Here is a 21,477-nt window from a genome sequence, read left to right as displayed (position 1 = left end):
TCTATCTTACCTTTTGTAGAGTGTTTAACGACTTAGAATTATTTTTAGAATTGGCACGCATTGCAGTTTTAGTTAATTTCAACCCCCTTTCACATCGTGCTAATTCCTTTTTGAGTTTCTCTCTTCGTTGCTGGTCTGCATCTGAGGGGGGAAAACAAATCTTTTGAAATATAAAACAAAATAGAAAAATTAATTTTTTAGTCTTGTGAGACTAATAAATGGCACATTTTTTTCCTTATGCTAAAAATGTTTACCCTACTGATATGTAAATAAAAATCCATATACTTTTCTGTATAAAGAGAAGCTAAGATAACAAGTATCTAATTGATAGAAACTTTAAATGGATTAACTATGTAAAGAGCACAAACAAGCTATGACAAACTGGCCAAGCTAAGGGCTCAGGAAAGCAATTCCTCACAGATATTCATAGAGATATGAAGGTTAGAAATGCTTGGCCATGTTTGTCACTCTGTAATCAGCAAACGCAGAGTTTGAATTAGTCCACAGTCTCTCCCCTAAATGAAATATTATTGTTAATACCATCAGGGGCTATGAAAATCTAAGTGTTATATGACTTTAAAAAAAATGACATCACATTTTAAAACATTATTTTCACTCACGATAACTGATTTGTATTTCTCTTAACTGCTATTCATTGGAAAATAAAAAAAGTGGTTTCACGCTGTAGTGTGCTTTAACTCAGGTACTGAGTCATTATCATAGTCTTATTGCATAAAGACAATGGCAAAATGAAAATAAGTCAAATTTCAGAGTTCAACAGAAGGTTAACCGCAAGTAAAATGATTTGTATTTTCATATAAAATTAAAAATTTAACATATTTTTTATTGGACTCTATCCCAACTTAATGGACAAGACAATTTCAAGTTTGAAATCACCCTGATCTAATTCAGAATTTATAAAAATTTCTACAAGTATAAAAAACAAAGGTAATTTATATATATTTAGAATTTCAACTATAATTATTCAGAAAAGTTGTAAGTCTGCTAAAGTAAATGTATTTATCATTTAAAATGTAGACTGAAACATTACTTTCAGCTTATTCTATCCTCAAATACTTGCTTAATGAATGTGTTAACTAAACTTTAGTGGATGATAATGTTTGTGGAGTGAATTAAATAGAACTTTCTCAGTCAGATCTATTGTCTTATTCACAGGTAAAATAAGCAAGTAAAAAATATGACAAAGTACAGTCCTCAGATACTGTCACTAATAAAAACCCCAGTATTACCAAATCCGTCCAACGTATTCATTTAAGTAAAGCCTCCTCACAGCATACACAAAAATCTACTCTAACTGGATCACAGACCTGAATGTAAGAGTTTAAACTATAAAACTCTTAGAAGAAAACATGGGAGTAAATCTACAGGACTTTGGGTTAGGCAAAGATTTCTTAGATACAAAAGCAAAAGCACAAGCAAAAAGAAAGATAAATTAGACAATCAAAATGAAAAACTTTTATGCTTTTTAAAAAGGGAAGCCACAGATGGGGGAAAAATATTTGCAAATCAAATATCTAATAAATACTTGTATCCAAAATATATAAATAATACACAGCTCAATAATAACAAGACAAATAACCCAACTTAAAAACAGGCAAGAGATTTAAATAGATTTTTACCAAAGATATACAAATGGTCAATAAGCATATGAAAAAAATGCTCTACATCATTAATCATGAGTGAAATGCAAATTAAAACCACAATGACATACCACTTCACACGCACTAGAATGGTTATAATCAAAAGAGAGTCAATAACAAGTGTTAGCAAGAATATGGAATAACTGAAATCCTAATACATTGGAGGTAGGAACGTAAAATGGTACTGCCACTTTGGAAAACAGTTTGGCAGTTTCTTAAAAAGTTAAATATAATTTTCCATATGACCTATCAATTCCATTCTCAGGTATATACAAGAGAAATGAAAACATATATCTACACAAAAAACTTGTACATTGTTGTTCATGGCAGCATTGCAAAATAGCCAAAAAACAGAAACAATACAAATGTTGATCAATTGATGAACAGATAAAATATGGTACTGTGCACATAATGGACTCATATTCAACAATTAAAAGGAATGAAGCACTGATACAGGCCACGACATAGATGAATTTCAAAAACATTATGCTAAATGAAAAGCCTAATACACAAAACCACATAAATGCTTCCATTTAGATGAAATATCCAGAAAAGGCAAATCTATAGAAAAAGAAAGTAGATTAGTGGTTTCTTGATGCTAGAGGTGGGAACAGAGAGCAGCTGCAAATGGGTACAAGGGATATTTCGGGGGAGATGGAAGTATTCTAAAATTGGTTTGTGGTGACGGCTGCACAATTTTGTAAACTTAGTAAAAATCAGTGAATTTTATGGTATGTAACTTATTTGTCAATAAAACGGCTATAAAAAGTAAAGCCTTTCTAATGCATTAGAACATGGAATAATTTAAACAATTCAATAAACTACGTAGAGATATTCTAGTTTAGACACTATGAAGATTGACATTATCAAGTCAGTAGTTTGCTATGACGAAGAGTGTATCTTATAAAAACAGAGAAGTCTCACACCCAGAGATTTATTTCTTTTTAATGTGTCTATAAAACCTGTTTCTAAGTTAGTTATACTGATTATAATGAACATCAGCTCTATAACACAAGAAGTAATAAGAATTATTAATTACACTTTAGTTTGGTGATTACAATATTTCCAATTCTTCTAGTCACTATCACAATTTTCTTCATTTACACGGCAAAAAAAGAAAAACTCCAGCTTCAACTGATTGAGAGAAGAAAATACCACGGAATAAATAAGCAATAGCTAAGTCTAAATTCTAAAACCAAAAAATAGGAGCAATTCTTTAAATACAACCTATACGTTGTCAACTCCTGAATTTTTATCTCCACTCTGGAACTCTCTCCTGAACTCCAGACTTGTTGGTAGGAAGGTAAAACAATGCAGCTGCCAGAGAAAACAGTATGGTTGTTTCTTAAAAAATTAAAAATAGAATTACCATATGATCCAGCAATTCCACTTTTGGTATATACCCAAAAGAATTGAAAGCAGCGTCTCAGAGATATTTGTACACTCATATTCATAGAAGGATTATTTGCAATAGCCAAAAGGTGGAAACAACTCAAGTGTCCACTGACTTACGAATGTATAAACAAAATATGGATTATATAGCCTTAAAAAGGATGGAGAATCTGACATATATTACCACAGGAATGAACCTTGAGGACACTATGCTAAGTGAAATAAGCCAGTCACATAAGGAAAAACACTCTATGATTCCACTTACATGAGGTACCTAGAATAGTCAAATTCAGAGATACAAAATAGAATGGTGGTTGCAAGGGAGAAACGGGGAGTTATTGTTTAATGGGTATGGAGTTTCAGTTTTGCAAGATGAAGAGAGTTCTAGAAATGGATAGTAGTGATGGTTGTCCCTTAACATGAATGTGCTTAATGCCACTGAACTGTAGACTTAAAAATGGTTGAGATGGTAGATTTTATGCTATATGTAGTTTATTACAATTTTTTTGAAAAAGGCAATGTCAAAAATTACTTACATTTGATGCTGGTACTCATGCTTAATGGAACTGAGCAGTCTACAATAGCTGAAAGAGAAAAATCAGTTGTTTAATAATATTTGTAATACTTATAAATGACAATAAATATCAAATGTGGAAATCACAAAAAGTCCCAGAACTTGCAGTTCCTTGTTTTGATTTTTTTGGTACTTCTAGAGAGGAAAAATTTAATATCCTTGATAAAAAAATACACTGGCTGGGATTAACAGCTCATTAGATACTGCAGAAGGAAATACTAGTGAACTTGAAAACACAGCAATATAAGTTAAAACTATGCAAAATGAAACAGACTAAAGAAAGACTGGAAAATAAATACACAGAGTATCACTGCCCTAACCTACCTGTATCATGCACTTAACCTACTGGTAATTGGAGTCCCAAAACAAGCTTGAAAAAAAAGAGCAAAATTGGAGGACCTACATGGTCTGACTTCAAGACTTACTATAAAGCTATAGTAATTAAGACAGTGCAATACTGTAATAAAGACAGACAACAGAAGCAAAGAGTAAGTCCAGAAACAGACCCACGTATATGGTCAATTGTCTTTCAAAAAGTGCCAAGGCAATTCAATAGAGAAAGGACAATCTCTTTAACAAATGGTACTGGGAATATGTGGATATCCAGAGGAAAAAAACAGAGCCTTGTATCATATCATATACAAAAACTAACTCAAAATGGAGCACAAACTTAAATGTAGGAGCTAAAACTTATACTTCTAGAAGAAAACACATAAGAAAGTCTTAGTGACCTAAGATTAGGCAAAGATTTCTTAAACCGAATATGAAAAGCATAAACTATTAAAAATTGAAAAGCTGAATTTGATTTCACATGTCACAAAATACTATTTTTCTATAGATTTTTCAATCATTTAAAAGAGAAACTTCATGAAATATGAACTAAAATTTAAAAGCTTTAGCTCTTTAAATGAGAAAATAAAAGGTTTTAAAATTAGTGAAAAACTGGTAAAATTCAAAGAAGATCTGTAGTTAACAGTATTGTATTAATATTAATTTCCTGGTTTTAATAATTGCACTATGGTTGTGTAAGATTATAACGTTATTTGTAGAACAACTGACTGACATAGGAGACGCATTTAATACATAAAGAATTCTCACAACTTAATGCTAAGAAGGCAAAAAACCCATTGTAAAAAGTGGGCAAAAGATCTGAACAGATATTTCACCAAAGAAGATATCCAAATGGCAAATAAGCACAAGAAAAGTTGCTCAACATTATTAGGCATTAGGGAAATATAAACTAAACCCTTGTGAAACACTGTTACACATCCACTAGAATAGCTAAAAAAGGATTGCCAAGAGGAAGTGTTGATGAGGACGTGGCAGTGATGGATATGCAAGATGGTAGTCACTCTGGAAACAGTTTGGCAGTTTCTTATAAAGCGAAAACGTACACTTACCTTATACCTCACCATTCCATTCCTAGTAAACAAATTTATCTGAGTGAAATGGAAATATATGTTCAAAGACTGTATATTTATAGCAGCTTTATTCCTAACAGCGAAAAGTGAGTCTAAACAATCCAAATGTCCACCAACTAGTGAAATGATGAACAAATTGTGATATATTCAGAAACACTGATACACACACAACACAGATTAGCCTCAAAATCATTAGCTAATTGAAAGAAGCCAGACCCCAAATAATAAATATCTCATGCTTCAATGAATAGAAATTCTTTCTAGAATTCTTTCTAGGCAAAACTATTGTTATAGCAGATCAGTGGTTAGCAGCAGTCGGGGAGAAGAGACTGACTGCCAAGGACTAGGGAGAACTTTCTAGGGTGACGTAACGTTCTGTATCAGGGATCAGCAAACTTTTCCTGTAAAGGGCCATCTAGTAAATGTGTCAGGCTTTGCAGCTTCATATGGCCTCTGTCACAACCAGTTAACTCTGCCTTTTAGTGAAAAAGCGTAATTATGTTTATTTATGGAAAATGAAATTTGATTTTCATCTGACTTTCACATGTTACAAAATATCATTCCTTTGATTTTTTCCAAACATTTAAAAATATAAATACCATTCTTAGTTCACAAGCTATACAAAAATAGGTGACAGGAGGATTTGGCCTCAAGTTGAAGTTCGCTGACCCTTGATTTATAGCATGATTGTGGTGGTGGTTATACAAATGTATATATTCTTCAAAATACTGAACTATAAAATTAAAATAAGTACATTTCATTGTATAAGATATATCTCAATAAAGCTGGCAAAAATAGTAGTTAGCATCCTCTTTGTGAAACTTCAGGAGATTTGAAAACAAAAAAGCAGATTATAAACTTTTATCAGATTAGAATCTATATCTAACCACAAAATAATACTAGGGATAACACAGGTAAAATGAAGTAACATAGGCATTATACAATTTCAAATACAGTTAACAAAAACGGCATTCTTAATTTGCTATGTATATAGAGTCAATAGCTAAAATCTCACTCATTACAACAAACACAAGTCCATTTATATATATTCATTTTTGCTACAGATTTACTCTAATTAGAAGTGAAGCTGAAGGTTTAAATTGGGTACAGAAAGTTCACATTTGTACGTTTTTACCTTTGGCTGAAAGGATTTTATTATAGTGAACAGCCATGTGATTCTTGACAAGGTGGAGAGTACTTAGTCTGAGAGAGGAGGAGTCAGTGCAAAAAGCTAAAAATTAAAACATATTTAATCATTATATATTTAAAATTAATAGAAAAATCATCACAAAATAGACAAGTTACTGATTATCAAGCTCATTTTTATAAAAGATTCTGAAATTCAACCACAGATACACTGACATTTTAACTTTGTCATGTTGAAAACGTCCCAGCCTTAACCTTGCACTGGTAACTGATGAGCTGTTGAGCACTTGGGGTCAGACCTTTCTAAGAATAAGTTTTACAAGCATGAGAGTTTTGTGAAGAAATTCTAGAATTTAATCTGAATTTAATCTATCGTTACATTTACAAAACTATTTCTTATCAAGAGCTCTTAATCTTGTAACTAAAAATGTTTAAGAACCTGCCTGATTAGAAAATAATGTTACCATTGTTCATACTTGAATACATGGAATTTGGGAAATCAAACAAATCTAAAACTCCAAAACTCTACGCAAAGATTCTATTCTGAGAGGCCAACTTCTAACTTTACACCTGAAAATAAGCTCTGCAAATCAGTTCGCTGCATTCTTTTTGAAGTATCAGGACTATTTTAAGACAAGTACAATCACGTAGAAATTCCACGACATTACGCTTCTTGACCTCATCTAAACTTATTAAAAGAAATCTTAGAAATAATTAAGCACTTATAGTCAAGTATAAATGTATAAAACATAAATGTAATTTTTTTAAACATTAAAAACAGTTTTTGAGAAGTACTACATGCACGTGGTAAAAAAAAGTAATCAACACCTAAAACAGCATATAGAGATTGAAAAGTAAGTGAATTTCCTGCCCCAACCCCTAGTCTCCCCTCCTAGAAGTATATTCTGCTACTTTTTTAATGCATCCTTCCAGGGAAATTCTATGCAATAATATAACCATATACAATAATGATAAGCTTGATACTACTGCAAACACTTTATTGAATACGTACCACGCATGCACTGTTCTAAGCTCTTTACATGTCAAATCTCATTTAGTCATTATTATTACCATTTAATAGAAGTGGAAACTGAGGCACAAAGATGTGAGTAAGGTCTTGAAGGTCACACAGCTGATAAAGGATGTGGTTTAGATGTGAACCAAGGGAGCCTCATGCTTACAACCACTATACACACCTACACCAGCTCTGCACCTGCGTTCTTCAAAAAAGAGTTAGCAAACTACATATTGTTCTTTCTATGTATCTTGCTTTTCTATGTATATATACTTAAAATCTCGTTTTAAATTTTTAGTTAAAACTTATTTTTCAAAGTTTAGGATTCTGGCTCTGTGCATATATACTTTATTACAAGGAAATAAGTGAGGTAACTGAAAATGTGATCCTTCCTTCACAGTTGAAGGAACTAGTACCAAAGATTTTTCATGTAACTAAGGAAGAAAAGATTTTCGATTATTTCGCCTAAAAACACAGACTTAAAACTTTTAAGCTCTAATTATAAAGATACATTTCAAATTCACATTAAAATTTTACTTTAAAGGCTTAAAAATGTGAAAACATCATAGAAAACAGAGATTCCCCTTTCCTGGGATCTAGAACCCCAGTTGGATAAGAGACGTGTTCTGATACAAAATGCATTTTTCCAGTGCTCTTTTTCTCTACACAGCTTTTCTTTTTCAGAGTTTTTTTTTTTTTTTTTTTTTTTTTTTTGCTGAGGAAGACTTGCCCTGAGCTAACATCCATGCCTGTCTTCCTCAACTTTATATGTGGGATGCCTGCCACAGCATGGCTTGCCAAGCAGTGCCATGTCCACACCTGGGATCTGAACTGGCGAACCCAGGGCCGCCAAAGCAGAATGTGCACACTTAACAGCTACACCACTGGGGCGGCCCCAGAGCTTCTGTTTTTAACAAGGCGTTGGTCTCCACTTTAACAAGGCAGGCATGCCTGAAGCTGGGTGGCAGGCCTGAGGCGAGGAACACAGCTGGGCTGGAGCTGCAGCAGGGAGGGGCTGGTCTGCATCCAGGGCATGACAGCAGTTTGGAATGACGGACTCCTAAATTAGCTAATAATATGAAGTTCAAATATTGGTTAAATGAAGTAATGTTTTTCACTATATTATATAATTTATAAATAAAGAAAACAGACACTTTGTCATCCTTTAAGAAACAATCTTTTATCATTTTAAGGGCCTCACTTACCATTACTTTTGGTGCTCAAGTGTCCTTTAAATAGATCTGGTGGACTACATCTGAGAAGGACAGAGGTTGCCCTGGCTTTTAACAGAATAATATGAATTAGGATAAATGAAACACAGCTTTCACAAAGACAATAATATTGAAGATTTGAAAAATATTAAATTTATCTTTAATTACCAGTCATTTAAAATTTTATTCAATCACATTAATAACCAGCAATGATATATCAGACAAAAATTCTGCAGCCATAGATAAAATGTTTTCTTTTTTAAGAACATAAGTTATTTTCAAAAGAGTTGTACCTTGAGATGTTAGCTTCACTGGGTAAAATGATAAATAAATCAATTCTGTTATTTGATATACGCTGATTTCATTCTGTACGCCACTGACCTACTGGATTTTTAAATGATTTTGAGATAGAATAGAACTGAGATTTTGAGTCTATATATATGTATTAACTATTTCAGTTAATCATAGGCTAGTCTATCCTTAAAAATAATTTTAAGAAACTAATCTTCACATGAAGTAATTGAGTAAAATAGAAATTATATGTTACTATGTATAATATGTGTGTGTGTGTGTGTGTGTGTGTGTGTGAGAATCAGAATTTAATGTTTAAAAGATGTCTTCAGGCTCACCTAGTCCCACCCACTTACGCTCTTGCTTGGGTGCTATCTAAACAGCCTATAATTAAAAGCACTTCTAGTAAAGGAAAACCATCTCCCCTAAAGGCAGTGTCTCATCTTCAAGACCAGATGGACTGTTAGAAAATTAGATATATACCTCATAACAGAATAATTTCTCTCTCCAAAAAGTGATTGTGCTTTGAGGGGTAACCTCCACAATAGGAAGGCTGAGTTACAAGGTTTGATGGAATTTAACATGCAAAATATAAATAGTGTATCCCCAATTTACTCATCAGATAACAGAATATTGAGGGGGACTGTGATTAAATTTGAGGGATAATTCATAAAGCCTTTGACAAATAAAACAATCGTCGTGGCTGTTGGGACTGTGTAGAGAATGGTCAGAACACGTTCACTTTAAAAAAACAGCTTTGGTGGCATATAATTCACATACCATACAATTCACCCATTTAAGTGCACAATTCAGGGGTTTCTAATACAGTCAGAGTTGTGTAAATTAATTTAAGAACACTTTCATAGAGAAACGGAGAGGAAACACACATTTATATTGTCTTTTAGAATTACTTTTACTATGCTGTTTGTGTTTTTTAAAGTTCCTTTAGTTTTCCTCCTCCCCAAAGCCCCAGTCCATGGCTGTACATGCTAGTTCTAAGCAGTCCTAGCTGTTCTGTGAGCCGCCGCCACTACAGCATGGCAACTGACAGATGGGGGTCGTGGTTCCCTGACTGGGACACGAACCTGAGCCACCAAAGCAGGAGCGCCAAACTTTAACCACCAGGCCATCAGGGCTGGCTATTGTTCCTCCATGTGGATTCAAATTGCCCTTCCTTTTGCATTTTTTGGTAAGGTGAGTATGCTGGAAATGAATTCTCTCAGCTTTTGCTTATCTGGGAATGTTTTGCTTTTGCTTTCATTTTTGAAAGATAGTTTTGCTGGAAATAAAATTCTTGTTTGACAGTTTTTTTCCTTTCAGCACTTTGAAAATGTTGTCCCACTGTCTTCTGGCCTCCATTGCTTCTGATCAGAAGTCAGCAAACCTTGCTTCCTGTTACATGATGTCATATTTTCTTTCTGTTTTCAAGATTTTCTTTTTGTCTTTTTACTAAGATGTGTCTGTGTGGGGATCTCTGTGTTTGTTAAACTTGTAGTTCACTGTGCTGCTTTGATGTGATTAGGTTACTCAGCATATTTCAGAAGTTTTTAGCCATTATTTGAAATTTTTTTCTGCTCTGTCTCTTCTTTCCTTTCAATACTCCCATTACATATACATTGCTGTGCTTAATGGTATCTCACATTTCTCTGAGTCTCTGTTCACTTTTCTTTATTCTGTTTTTCAGATTATGTAATCTTTATCAATCTTTTTTGAAATTTGCTGATTCTTTCTTCTGCCAATTCCAATCTACTGGTTAAGAATTTTTCATTCCAGAATTTCCACTTGGTTCTTTTTCATAATTTCTCTTTAAAAATATTCTCCACTTGAGGCGACACTATTGCCATAGCTTCTTAAGTGTGGTTTCTGTTCTTTGAACATATTTATAATGGCTGCTTTGAAGTCTTTGTTAAATCTGTTAACATAGACAGAATTGAAGGAAGAAACAGATAATTCATTGGGCCCTCTCATAGGCAGTTTCTGGTACCTGCTTTGTTTCCTGTGTATGAGTCACAATTTCCTGTTTCTTTGCATGACATGATTTTTGTCATTGAAAACTGGATGTTTTAGGTAATACATTCTAACAACTCTGGATAAGGAGTTCTTTCCTTCCTCTCCTGGGCTTATTTTCACTGCTGATTGCTTGTTTATTTTATTTAGTGACTTGGCTAAACAATTTAATGACATCCCTTCCCCTTATAGTGTGAAGCCCCTAATGTCAGGCCTCAGGGGGTGTAGCTTCAGGCATGTACACAGCCACCTTGGGAGGACTGGTTTTAGTGGGGCCTGTCGTTTTCATTGATGTCTCTGTTGAGCTGTCTGCATCACTTGCTATCACACCACTATTAGGCTCCACTAATTGCTTTACTGTTTTCCACAATGACTTGGGGCCTATGTTGCTCCATAGTCTGGTCCAATTAAATTCAGGCAGGGGTAATTTTTTTTTTTTTTTAAAGATTTTATTATTTCCTTTTTCTCCCCAAAGCCCCCCGGTACATAGTTGTATATTCTTCGTTGTGGGTTCTTCTAGTTGTGGCATGTGGGACGCTGCCTCAGCGTGGTCTGATGAGCAGTGCCATGTCCGCGCCCAGGATTCGAACCAACGAAACACTGGGCCGCCTGCAGCGGAGCGCGCGAACTTAACCACTCGGCCACGGGGCCAGCCCCCAGGCAGGGGTAATTTTTGAGGCCAAATTTGGAAGTTTCTTATGACCCCCAAGAGGTCATTATTATTAGCTGTCTCTTTCCCTGGCTCTCTCTGATAAACTAGCTGGCCTCTGGCTTAGCTTGTTGTTCTGAGAGTCATCAGTCTCTTCTTAATAGCTTACCACTAACATCTCCATTGTTTTCAAGAACACCCTTAGGCTTGAACTTTCCCACACTTGTTTCAAATTAAGTCAGTGCCTTTGGGGAGAGGTTGGAGTTCTTTCTTCTCATACTGCTTCTTCACACAGGTAAAATATCTGAGCACTGCTCTGGCCCCTGGGTGGGGGTAGTAGCCCCTGGTTTACTCAGCTTGCCTCTTCCAGTGTGAAACCTCTATCCTACTAATGAGCTGGGGAGAGGGCAAGCTGGACCTCAGTATTCTAGCACTGCCACGCCTCAGATAAAGCCTCTGCCCTATAAGGCTGTGTCAAGGAAGAGAGCCCCTGACCTCTGAACCACACTTATCAGGAATTCAGCCTCTGTAAACCTGAGTAGAGGGGATGAGAAACAATGCTGGCCTGCCCCTCCTGGTCAGCTATGACATCCTTTGGGAGCTAAAAATGAGGGAGAATCCCACCTTCGTGATCATATCTGCCCAGAGTGTAGCTTCTGTCAAACTGAGCTGGGGTGGCAATGAGGGAAGGAGTGGACTCTGGCTCAAGCGCCACAGACTCTTGCTGTTATTACCAAGTTTCAGTAGATTTTCTCATATAAATATTTCATCATTCACTGAATGCCCTTATGGTAATTTCCAGAGACTTTAAATGCTTATGTGTGTTTAAAAAAAAAAATTTCAGGGGCCAGCCCCATGGCTGAGTGATTAAGTTCATGCGCTCTGCTTCAGTGGCCCAGGGTTTCGCCAGTTCGGATACTGGGTGCAGACATGGCACTGCTCATCAGGCCATGCTGAGGTGGCGTCCCACATGCCACAGGTAGAAGGACCCACAAGTAAAAACGCACAACTATATACCGGGGGGGGGGAGGGGGGTTGGGGAGAAAAAGGAAAAATAAATTCTTTAAAAAAAAAAAATTTCACCAGTTATGCCTCTTTCACAGAGGAGTGGCGTCTCTTGCGCTGCTATTCTAAAAGTGAGATTGTTTACTTTTAAGCAGAATAGCTGTATCTTGTTAGGCAGAAATATAGAGTTGTTTTATTCTTGTAAGGAAGCTCAAATGTGTGTACCAGGGTGCATGCAGATGGAAGCTGAGGAGCCAAAGTGGTAGACTGTGCTAGTTATCAAATTATCGCCTCTCAGCTCCAAATTCACCCTTCAATACATGCTCTTCAACAATAAAAATCCCTCTAAACAATTCTCCTTTATCAGTAGAGGGCCCTGGAAGAACGCTATAGGAGGAAGGAGCTCACCTACTGTTTCCTGCCACTGAATGGTGGGTCAGCATTGCAGGTTTAAGGAGATATGGTGGTACTCTACCTCCAACCATGAACCCAGAATGCAGCCCCTCAGTGAGTGACCAGAGTGTTAAGAGGTGATCACAAGGCCAGGTAAGGCCCTCCTCCTATCCAGAGGTTTGTGTGCCATGATCCCATGACCTTATGACAGGGTTAATATGTGCTACAGGCTTCTTGTTACCTCACGACCCCCATTCTCTCCAAGACATGTGCTCCTGGCCACTGGCTGAAAACCTGTCCATGAGATTGAAGGTGCTGCTAGGGTATTGAAATTTATCAGTATGTGTGAGCAGACCAGTTCCCTACACAGTGTGATTTCACTAAGATAGCCAGAAGACTCTGGGGAGGAAAGGTGAAGGTTTCTCGTGGCAAAGTTTCCCAGGAAAACCAGATGTCTGGGAATCTGATGCCACTGATAAGTGTTTCTATTGGACCAATAGATTAAAAAAAAATATTTTTCAATCTACTTTCAGGTATCTATACTAATAAGTTGTCTTCTCTCCTTTTCTCCCCAAAGGTCACTGATAATAGAGCAGATGGCAGTTCGTTATTCTCAATCTTTTCTTCCCTTTCCCCCTTGGGAAGCTGGAAAGAAGAGCTTACATATAGATTATCTAGTGCAAGCCCACTGTTTTACAAATAACTAAGGCCCAGAGAAGCAAAGTGACTTGCTGAAGATTACCTAGTTCCCAGCAAACAAAGATTACAAGCAAGATTTACTGTTTTTCAGCTAGTGCTCTTTCTATGACACCACCACACAGAAGGTCTGCCGTACAAAAGAATGTCTAGAAACATGATTACAGAAGAGAATTTTTTTTACTTTAGGTGTCAATATTTTGTGCCCTGAAATCAAAGGTAACTTCTTAATGCAATAAAAGAAATTTAGAAAGTGCAATATTTTCAATTAAAATTAAATATTTTAGCTTTGGCTAAAATTACATATGTTTTCCTATTAATAATAATTATGGTACATGAGATCTGACTGTTCCAGATATTTGTTGAATATTACATTTGTTGTAAAAATTCAAAATCACTAACAGTGTGTGATACCATATATTATGAAGTTAAAGTGGGTAAATTATAAAAATATAAACTTCTCACATTTTGACATGTACCTAACTTTAAAAATACTTCAATAAACAAATACTGAGAACATACTAATTCTATTACAGTCTAAATTTGACATATATCCTTTCCCATGTAATTAAAAACAATGGCTCTAGGGTTTCACATTCCTCACCTGGATTCAAAGCCTGTTCCGTCACTTACCATGACCTTGGCAAGTAATTTATGATCTCTTATTCACTGTGAAATAAGGATAATACCTATCTAACAAGATGTTGTTGTAGGTTAAATAATGAGATAATTTAGGAATAGTTTCTGACACACAGCAAGGGCTTAATGTTAGTTTATGTTGTAAAATTCCTGAAAACCATAAAAGCATGTTGGTTTGCTTTTTCTGGAACTTAGGTTGGTAAAGTGTCAGAATATAGTTTGCTAATCAATGGATAGTTCTCTCCTACATTCAGAACAGCACCCGTTTTGATCAATGATTACATAATAAAGGCACACTCATATTCAAAGCAAGGCTTATTGCAAGGAACCATCTAGCAGCTTGCTTTAAAGGTACTTTTAAAAATAGATAAGAACACTGAATGGGGAGGGGAGGGTCTGGAGAGTGCCTTATTTGGCTTGAGGAAAGAATGCTACTTGCTCAGAAAGGGTGACGATTCAAATTATTTGGGCTGGGCTGATTCCTAGAGATTTAAAGTTATATGACCCCAGCTGTTCCACCATGATGTCCACTCGACTCCGAGTATTCAGTCAAGGGCAGGTGTATATAGCGATTACGGATTAGTCCTTTGCTACTAAAACTGTAGCTAGCAACACTGCAAAATTTGGAAGCTTATTAGAAATGTAAAATCTCAGCCCCCACCAGACCTACTGAATCATAACCTGCATTTTAAGGGGATTCCTATTCACATTAGAGAATCCTTGGGTTACTCAACAGTTTTGGGGGGAGGGAGTTTGCTACAGAAAGGAAGATTTCGTGTTTACGGAGTACTTAAAATGTGCCAAGAGCTTTATCTGTATTATCTGCGTTTAATCCTCAACAACTCTAGGACATGGAATGTTTTAGCCCGCGTTCAAGAGATGACGAAATTGAGCGTCGCCCCTGTGGAGAGCAGCAGCGCTTGATTTGGGGCCCAGGAAGGTTTGACTCCAAAGACCAAACTAGTTCGTCCGCCTCGGAGCCATCAAGGTTAACAGACTGCACGACTCCGGGTTCAGGGAACCAGGCTTGCCGGAGTCATGGCGACACATTTAGAGCAAGGAGCGGACCTGAGAACCCGGCAAGCAGGGTCTCCTCCTGTGCGCGGGGCCTGGGCAGATCGAGGCAACACTCAGGTCAACACCGACGACCAAGCAGGGGACCGGGAGCGCCCAGGGTGCGGCCTCGACCCGCGCAGCCCGGACCCGGACCCAGACCCGAGGCCGGGACCGCGGGCGGGAGCGAGGCGCGAGGCGCCGGTCACCCGCGAGAGCTGCCCTTTACCTCTCCGGCTGCCATCCATGCTTAGCTCCTCTTGCAGCCGCTGTGGGGACACGCTGAGTCCCCTTCGGTCCTTCCCCGGGCCAGGCCAGCCCCGGCAGCAGAGGATGGATAAAGAACAGCCGGCTGTGGGCGGCCGCGGCTGGAGACCGCGACCAGGCCGGTTGCTAAGGGCCGTTGGGCGGTGTCGGGATTGTGACGTCAAGGCGCAGGGACGTGCGCTCCCGAAGCCCCGCCCACGGCGGTACCCGGAGAGAGGCGATCCTGTGAACGCAGGGACGGGAGGGGAAAGCGCCCCAAGCCCCAGTATATGGCTCTGGGATCCTGCCAGTCGTCCACAGAGCGGCCTCTTGTCAGGAACCAAGTCACTAGCACCAGGCAGGCCTTGTCTCTGCGGGAAGAGCGGGGAGAGAAGGTGGTCTCATCTGGCATCCACGTCCCCTGGGTCCCGGGAAAAAGTCAAACGCAAATGTTGGTTGAGGTCAGGGTAACATTTAACCAGTTCCAAATAATTAAATTTCAAAGCAGTCCGTGAACATTTGGACTAGTGAAAGTCCTGGGGATGAATAGCGTCTACATATTTACATCTTAATTCTTAACCTCAATCATCAGTTTGCATTTCCTTTGCTTACTGAGCTTCCTCCCTTTTCTCCCCACTCTCCAGCCCTTTTTTGCATGAGGGCTCCAATCTGTTTTCGTTTACGGTGGAAGAGAGTTGCAACATGAACGAGGCGTTGATTGATCAGTGGCTTTCTACAATTTGTTTAATTTTGAAGGAGTTACCTTTGAATTATTGGAAGTAAGATGAGAATAGGGAAGGAAGCATACTGTATTGTAGCGCTCCTCATCAGCGGCACTACTGACATTTTGGGCTGGATGCATAATTCTTTGTTGGGGGGGAGAGACCTGTCCCCTGTGCATTGTAAGATGTTCAGCAGCATTCCTGGCCTCTACCCACGACATGCCAGTAGCAACCCACCCACCCTACTCCCAGGTTGTGACAATTCAGCCATTGCCAAATGTCCCTTGAGGAGAAGAATCGCACCCCCGCATTGAGAACCTCTTCTGTAATGGAAAGAGCACTGGCCTTGGCGCCAGATATGTGGAACTTAATTGTGAGATTTCTGCCACTTGGCAGCTTCATCTTACCTCTCTGAGCTTCAGGTCCCTCTTCTCTAAAATGTAAAAATGCTAACTTTGTAGCACCAAGGTTTAATGTTTACAGCGCCAACGAGTTATTCAACAATTAATAGTTTTCTCTCTTCTAAAACTCCTGTTTCAGAAGAGCTGAGATATCAGGGAATTCAGGCATAAGGGAGTAAGTCAGGAATCCTATAACAAGGAAAGGGGAATAAGCCAGAAATCCAGTTATAGCTAACACCTGAACTCCTGGTTCTCTAAGACTCTAGGATACGGAGATAACTAGATTCAAAATCTGAGGAATGTGGAAGGGTGTTGGATGGCTCTGTAGCCCCAACACCAAAGGTCATTTAGAAGGATACAGGAGCAGAGAGTCAGATGTTACTCAGAGAACAAAAATTCTCTTGTCTACCTACTCACTAATGCTTGAAATCCCTATCTAAGAACATGAAGCCTTTTATTCTACTACTGGAAAATACCTTGTATATAATAGGCCTCCAATAAGCATTTGTTAAATTAAATTAGAGCTAAAGCTTAAAGGGCAAACACCCCTGGGAGAGGTAACACAGTGACTCGATTCACACAAAGGTGATGCTAACTCCTTTTTTGAAAGTAGATTTTAGGACGAAAAGTAGATTTTGCTTTGAAATAGGAAAGTGTCTCCAAGATTGGGAGAAGACAGCAAAATGGGAGAGTGTTCTGGAAACAACGTTGCTTGGTATCCAACTTCACTTGAAGCCATTCTCATTTCATTATTTCTCTTTTAAGTATTTTGTTCCAATTCTTTCAAGAAATTCACAATAGGGTCTTTTTCTCTTCAATTTTAGTGGTGAACATATTATCATAAGTGCAGTTTAATTTGTCCTTGGCTTTCGCTCTGTGTATCTAACAAGAGAGAGAAGATGCTTTCTGGTTGCCATTCCCAGAAGACAGTTCATGATCATAGACAGATGCAGGCAGCTAGTATGGGCTTATTGTGGAAGTGGCTCCCAGGAACACCACTCCATTGTGGGAATCACCACCAGCTGCAATGGCCTTCAAGAGTAGGCATTCTTGAAGACCTTTTGTTGAATATTTAAATATGAATTTCACATTGTTAAGAAATTATTCCGATTATTCCAATGGTATATTGTTATTGATATCTAGAAATTTGTATATGTGTATTGTAGAAGGAAAAGCTTTCTTTTCTCTAATGAATTGTCATACTTTACTTATTGGGTTTCTCTTTTTGTCTTAGCTAACAGGAAGCTCAAAACTAAGAGTTTTGTTCAGTTGCAATAATTATTCATAACCTACTTTTCTGTTTATCTCTTTAATTCCTTTTATTAGGCAGGTGGTTTTTTTTATTCTACTCTTATTTTAGTGGCTCAGTTGGACCTATACTTTATTGAATGAGCCCTGAGTGCTTTGGAAATGTAGATATAAATAAAATAAACTATATATTATACATACCATAATATATAGTCTAATACGTATAATAAATGGTTTATTTATTGCGTTTTATTATTATTTTAAAATATATTATATTATTATATATACATTTAATGTATATATTGATAGATAACCCTTAGTTTCATAATTCAGAGGATTCCTGGAATTCATGTTGATCTGTTTGGACATGCTTATCACCATCTATGAAAATTATCCAGTAAATGCAGTAAAGGTAATAAGAGGTAAAAGGCCAAGGTAATCTTTTTCCATTCAAGTTATTATGAACATATTTTAATTTTTAAAGTTCCTGAAAGACAAAAAAGAAACCCATTTAGGAAATATTTTTTAAGCAATACCTACCAGGGCAGAATAAAAGAAATAGAATTAAATGATGTGTGTGCACTTTGTGTTGAACTCAGTCTCAAAACAAAATCCCTTAGGTTTTGGTGACTGAAGAATGCTTGAGAATTTGAGTTATCGACTACCCCTCAGTTATTCTCCAATCAAAATACTGTAGCTATTGGTTCATCTAATAACTCACTGAGCAAACAGAACTTGGAGCATGGACATATTAGCATGTTATGAAGTAATGGATTAATTTGCTGTTTGTCACTAGAGGGGGCTTTAGGAAAGTTTTAAGCTGCATCCCTGTATGGAGAGCAGCCAAGCTGAGGCAGCGTTAACTTACACATCTTATTCAAGGAGTGTAAGGTGCAACTGAAAAACATTTTTAAAAGTGACTCCAAGATAGAGTTTTCCCATTGTTGTTGACGTATATCGTAAGTTCTTTTTTGAGCACAGGAAAAAATTATTGTATTATCTACAGGTCCTTAATAGATCGAAAATCTTCATCATTGTCAACCTATAACTTGATTTTTCTTAATTTTATTGTTAGAGATGGAGAACAGGAACGACCATAATTCTCTAAAGCAATATATGCCTAACAGATGGATAAGAGAGAGTGAAAACAGGATATACTGACCCCGAATGACCATTTGGAGTTCTCTTAAGGAATAGAACTCTGATATCTGACCACAAATATAATCTTGTCCATAGAGAATGATCTTTGTCAGAACTACAAAACCACGCAGTTTGCACTGCACTTTTAAATGTGCGCCATTCCACACTTTATTTTCATTTCTCCTACAATTGGAAAGAACACAAAATTATGATTATGTAGATAGCTTAGCTGGTCTCTTACTAACAACAGATTCACTCCTCTTGTGACCCTTTAGCAAAGGCTGCTAGAATTGCAAATATCAGGCCCACTGGTAACTCTCATAGTCCTCCTTCGCTCCACTTTCTCTCCAGCTGTGATTTTTAAATCTTTTCGTCCAATTAAGAGAACAAGTCTCTGTGAACAGAGCGTAATCATTCTGCGGTTACTAGGTAACCTGTCCCCATAGCTTAGAAAGAGCATTTAATCTATTCTTCCGCTGCCAATCTGTTGCCACAATACATCAGGGATGATGCTCAAGCTAAAGGTTTGATAATCTCCACCTAATGTATTCTCTGTTTACAAGTGGCTTCATTGTTAAAAACAAAGCAAAACAAAAAACTAAACAAAGTGTCAGTCTATCCTCCTAATATTTGTTTCACTTAAAAAATAGAGTTTGGGGGCCAGCCTGGTGGCGTAGCAGTTAAGTTTGCGCACTCTGCTTTGGCAGCCCTGGGTTCGTGGATTAGGATCCTGAGCATGGACCTACATACTGCTTATCAAGCCATGTTGTGGCAGCATCCCACATATAAAGCAGAGGAAGATGGGCACAGATGTTAGCTCAGGGCCAATCTTCCTGAAGCAGAAAGAGGAAGATTGGCAACAGATGTTAGCTCAGGAACAATCTTCTTCACCAAAAAAAATAAATAAATGAAAATAAGTAAAAAATAAAATAAAATAAAAAATAGAGTTTGGAGTTTTAACAATCGATTTCTGGGAAGTTGCAATGAAGCTCTTCTAAGTGTATCTGTGATTTATAATCTGCCACATACAAATCAAAGAAAAAAAAACACAGCTGATTTTTGTAGGCCTCCAATGAAAACCATCCTTTGTTGATGCCTTACCTAGTTTTTCTAAGGGATTCAGTCTCCACCCCAGTTACACTTTAGTTCTTTGTCTTTTAGGATGTACTCCTCAAACACTTTAAATTATTAGGCTGAATGACATGAAATTACTATTTTATAAATCAAAAGTGATCAAATATAGACAATATCATTTGGATTGACCTAACAATTTAAAGCATTTGGAGAACACCATTGGAAACATTTAACATTAGACTGCGTTAATTATTTCTTTAGAATGTTTGAGCAAGTAAGCTTAGACAATGAAGGTGAGGGGTTTCCTGACCCCTCAGACCTGTGCAATCTCAGACTTCACTTGGCTCAAATATATCATCTTTCTTACCCTCTTTGAGTTCTTCCACTTCCTTGTCTGAAACAATTATTCAGTATTTGTGTTTCATCTTTTTAAACAAACTCTAAATTGTCCAACAGAATGCAAATACGTCATGAAAACAGCTCTCATTATGTAACATTGTGTCCACTGAAGTTTATACCCATAGGCAACCTCAGATTAAAGAAAAATGTTGTGAGTCAAGAAGTAAATACAGCAGACATTTTCCACAGTGAGGGCACAGTCTAGAAACTTTGGTGGTGGGCTGGACACAGAAAGACTTCTTCTGTGTCATTTATAATATGCAGAGTGGATGCTTATGTAAAATAAACAGACAAGGTAGAATAAATGATGCTCTGAGTCTCCTTAATTTACTTTTTAAGCAAGGCTAATAGTAAACAAATATTTCCCCTTGTGTGTCAGAGAATTTGGAGGCGTGAAGGACATCAGTGATCACTAAGCTAAAATGCTCATCTTACAGAAAAGACTACTGGAGCCCAAAGAAGATAATTAGCCCATACAATTCAGCTTTCTGATTTCTGATTTAGTGCCCTTTTCACTAAATCAGGAAATAGGCAGTGAGATAATTATCTCAGTGACATTTCACAATTCATGTTCACTCTTTTATGCATGGACTACATAAAATAATGGAAAAATTGTTTTCCTGTACAATCATGGATGTGTAAAATGGAAAGGGTAAATGAGAATTTGCTTAAGTCCTTTGTCAAACCTGTACCTAAGCTTTCTGAGATAGATGTGAGTATGAGTATTTTAAAGTCATATTTTTTTTTAAAAGGTCAACATATGTTATTCTTCCAAAATGAAATAGAGCCCAGTTGAACCCAGTTTTTCTCCTAACCTGGAAATGATTACTTTACCATAATCCAGAGAGATTGTCACTCACATTGACTTTAGGAACATTTTTATACCACAGAATTATCCCTCAGAAGGGGCAGCTTGTCTTTTTCAAGGATGGCAGAAAAGAACAACATTACTGATTTCCTGTAACTGAAAATTGCCGAATGTTAGTTCAATATTAATGAACATCTGCTAGTGCAAGACCCATCGCTCTTCAGCTCACATTTCCCCCTCAGATTATACAGGACACAATCATTGCTTCTCCAGTTCATTTACAATC

At 37.2% G+C, this 21,477-nt stretch overlaps 1 protein-coding gene across 4 annotated transcripts in view; it reads right to left on the bottom strand.

The window, feature by feature from the left end:
* Positions 1-15,576, bottom strand: part of SPATA7 (spermatogenesis associated 7) — a 32,512-nt gene extending 16,936 nt beyond the window's left edge. Inside the window, exons 1-6 of one of the 4 annotated variants that reach the window (XM_070514166.1) lie at positions 15,383-15,562; positions 8,415-8,489; positions 8,029-8,278; positions 6,184-6,279; positions 3,590-3,637; positions 11-141 (exon numbers count right to left, since the gene is read on the bottom strand). In XM_070514166.1, the coding sequence (XP_070370267.1) occupies positions 11-141; positions 3,590-3,637; positions 6,184-6,220 (216 nt within the window). In that variant the 5' untranslated portion in view covers positions 6,221-6,279; positions 8,029-8,278; positions 8,415-8,489; positions 15,383-15,562. Of the gene's footprint in view, positions 1-10; positions 142-3,589; positions 3,638-6,183; positions 6,280-8,028; positions 8,279-8,414; positions 8,490-9,796; positions 10,624-15,382 lie in introns of all 4 variants that reach the window. The other 3 variants (XM_070514165.1, XM_014845857.3, XM_014845858.3) reach the window with 3 other exon arrangements.
* Positions 15,577-21,477: the final 5,901 nt, after the last annotated feature.

Source organism: Equus asinus, chromosome 7 (genome assembly GCF_041296235.1).
Source record: "Equus asinus isolate D_3611 breed Donkey chromosome 7, EquAss-T2T_v2, whole genome shotgun sequence".
In the NCBI taxonomy this organism is placed as follows: domain Eukaryota; kingdom Metazoa; phylum Chordata; class Mammalia; order Perissodactyla; family Equidae; genus Equus; species Equus asinus.
The sequence above is the reverse complement of the archived record's forward strand: the minus strand, read 5'-3'. Positions and strand labels throughout refer to the sequence as shown.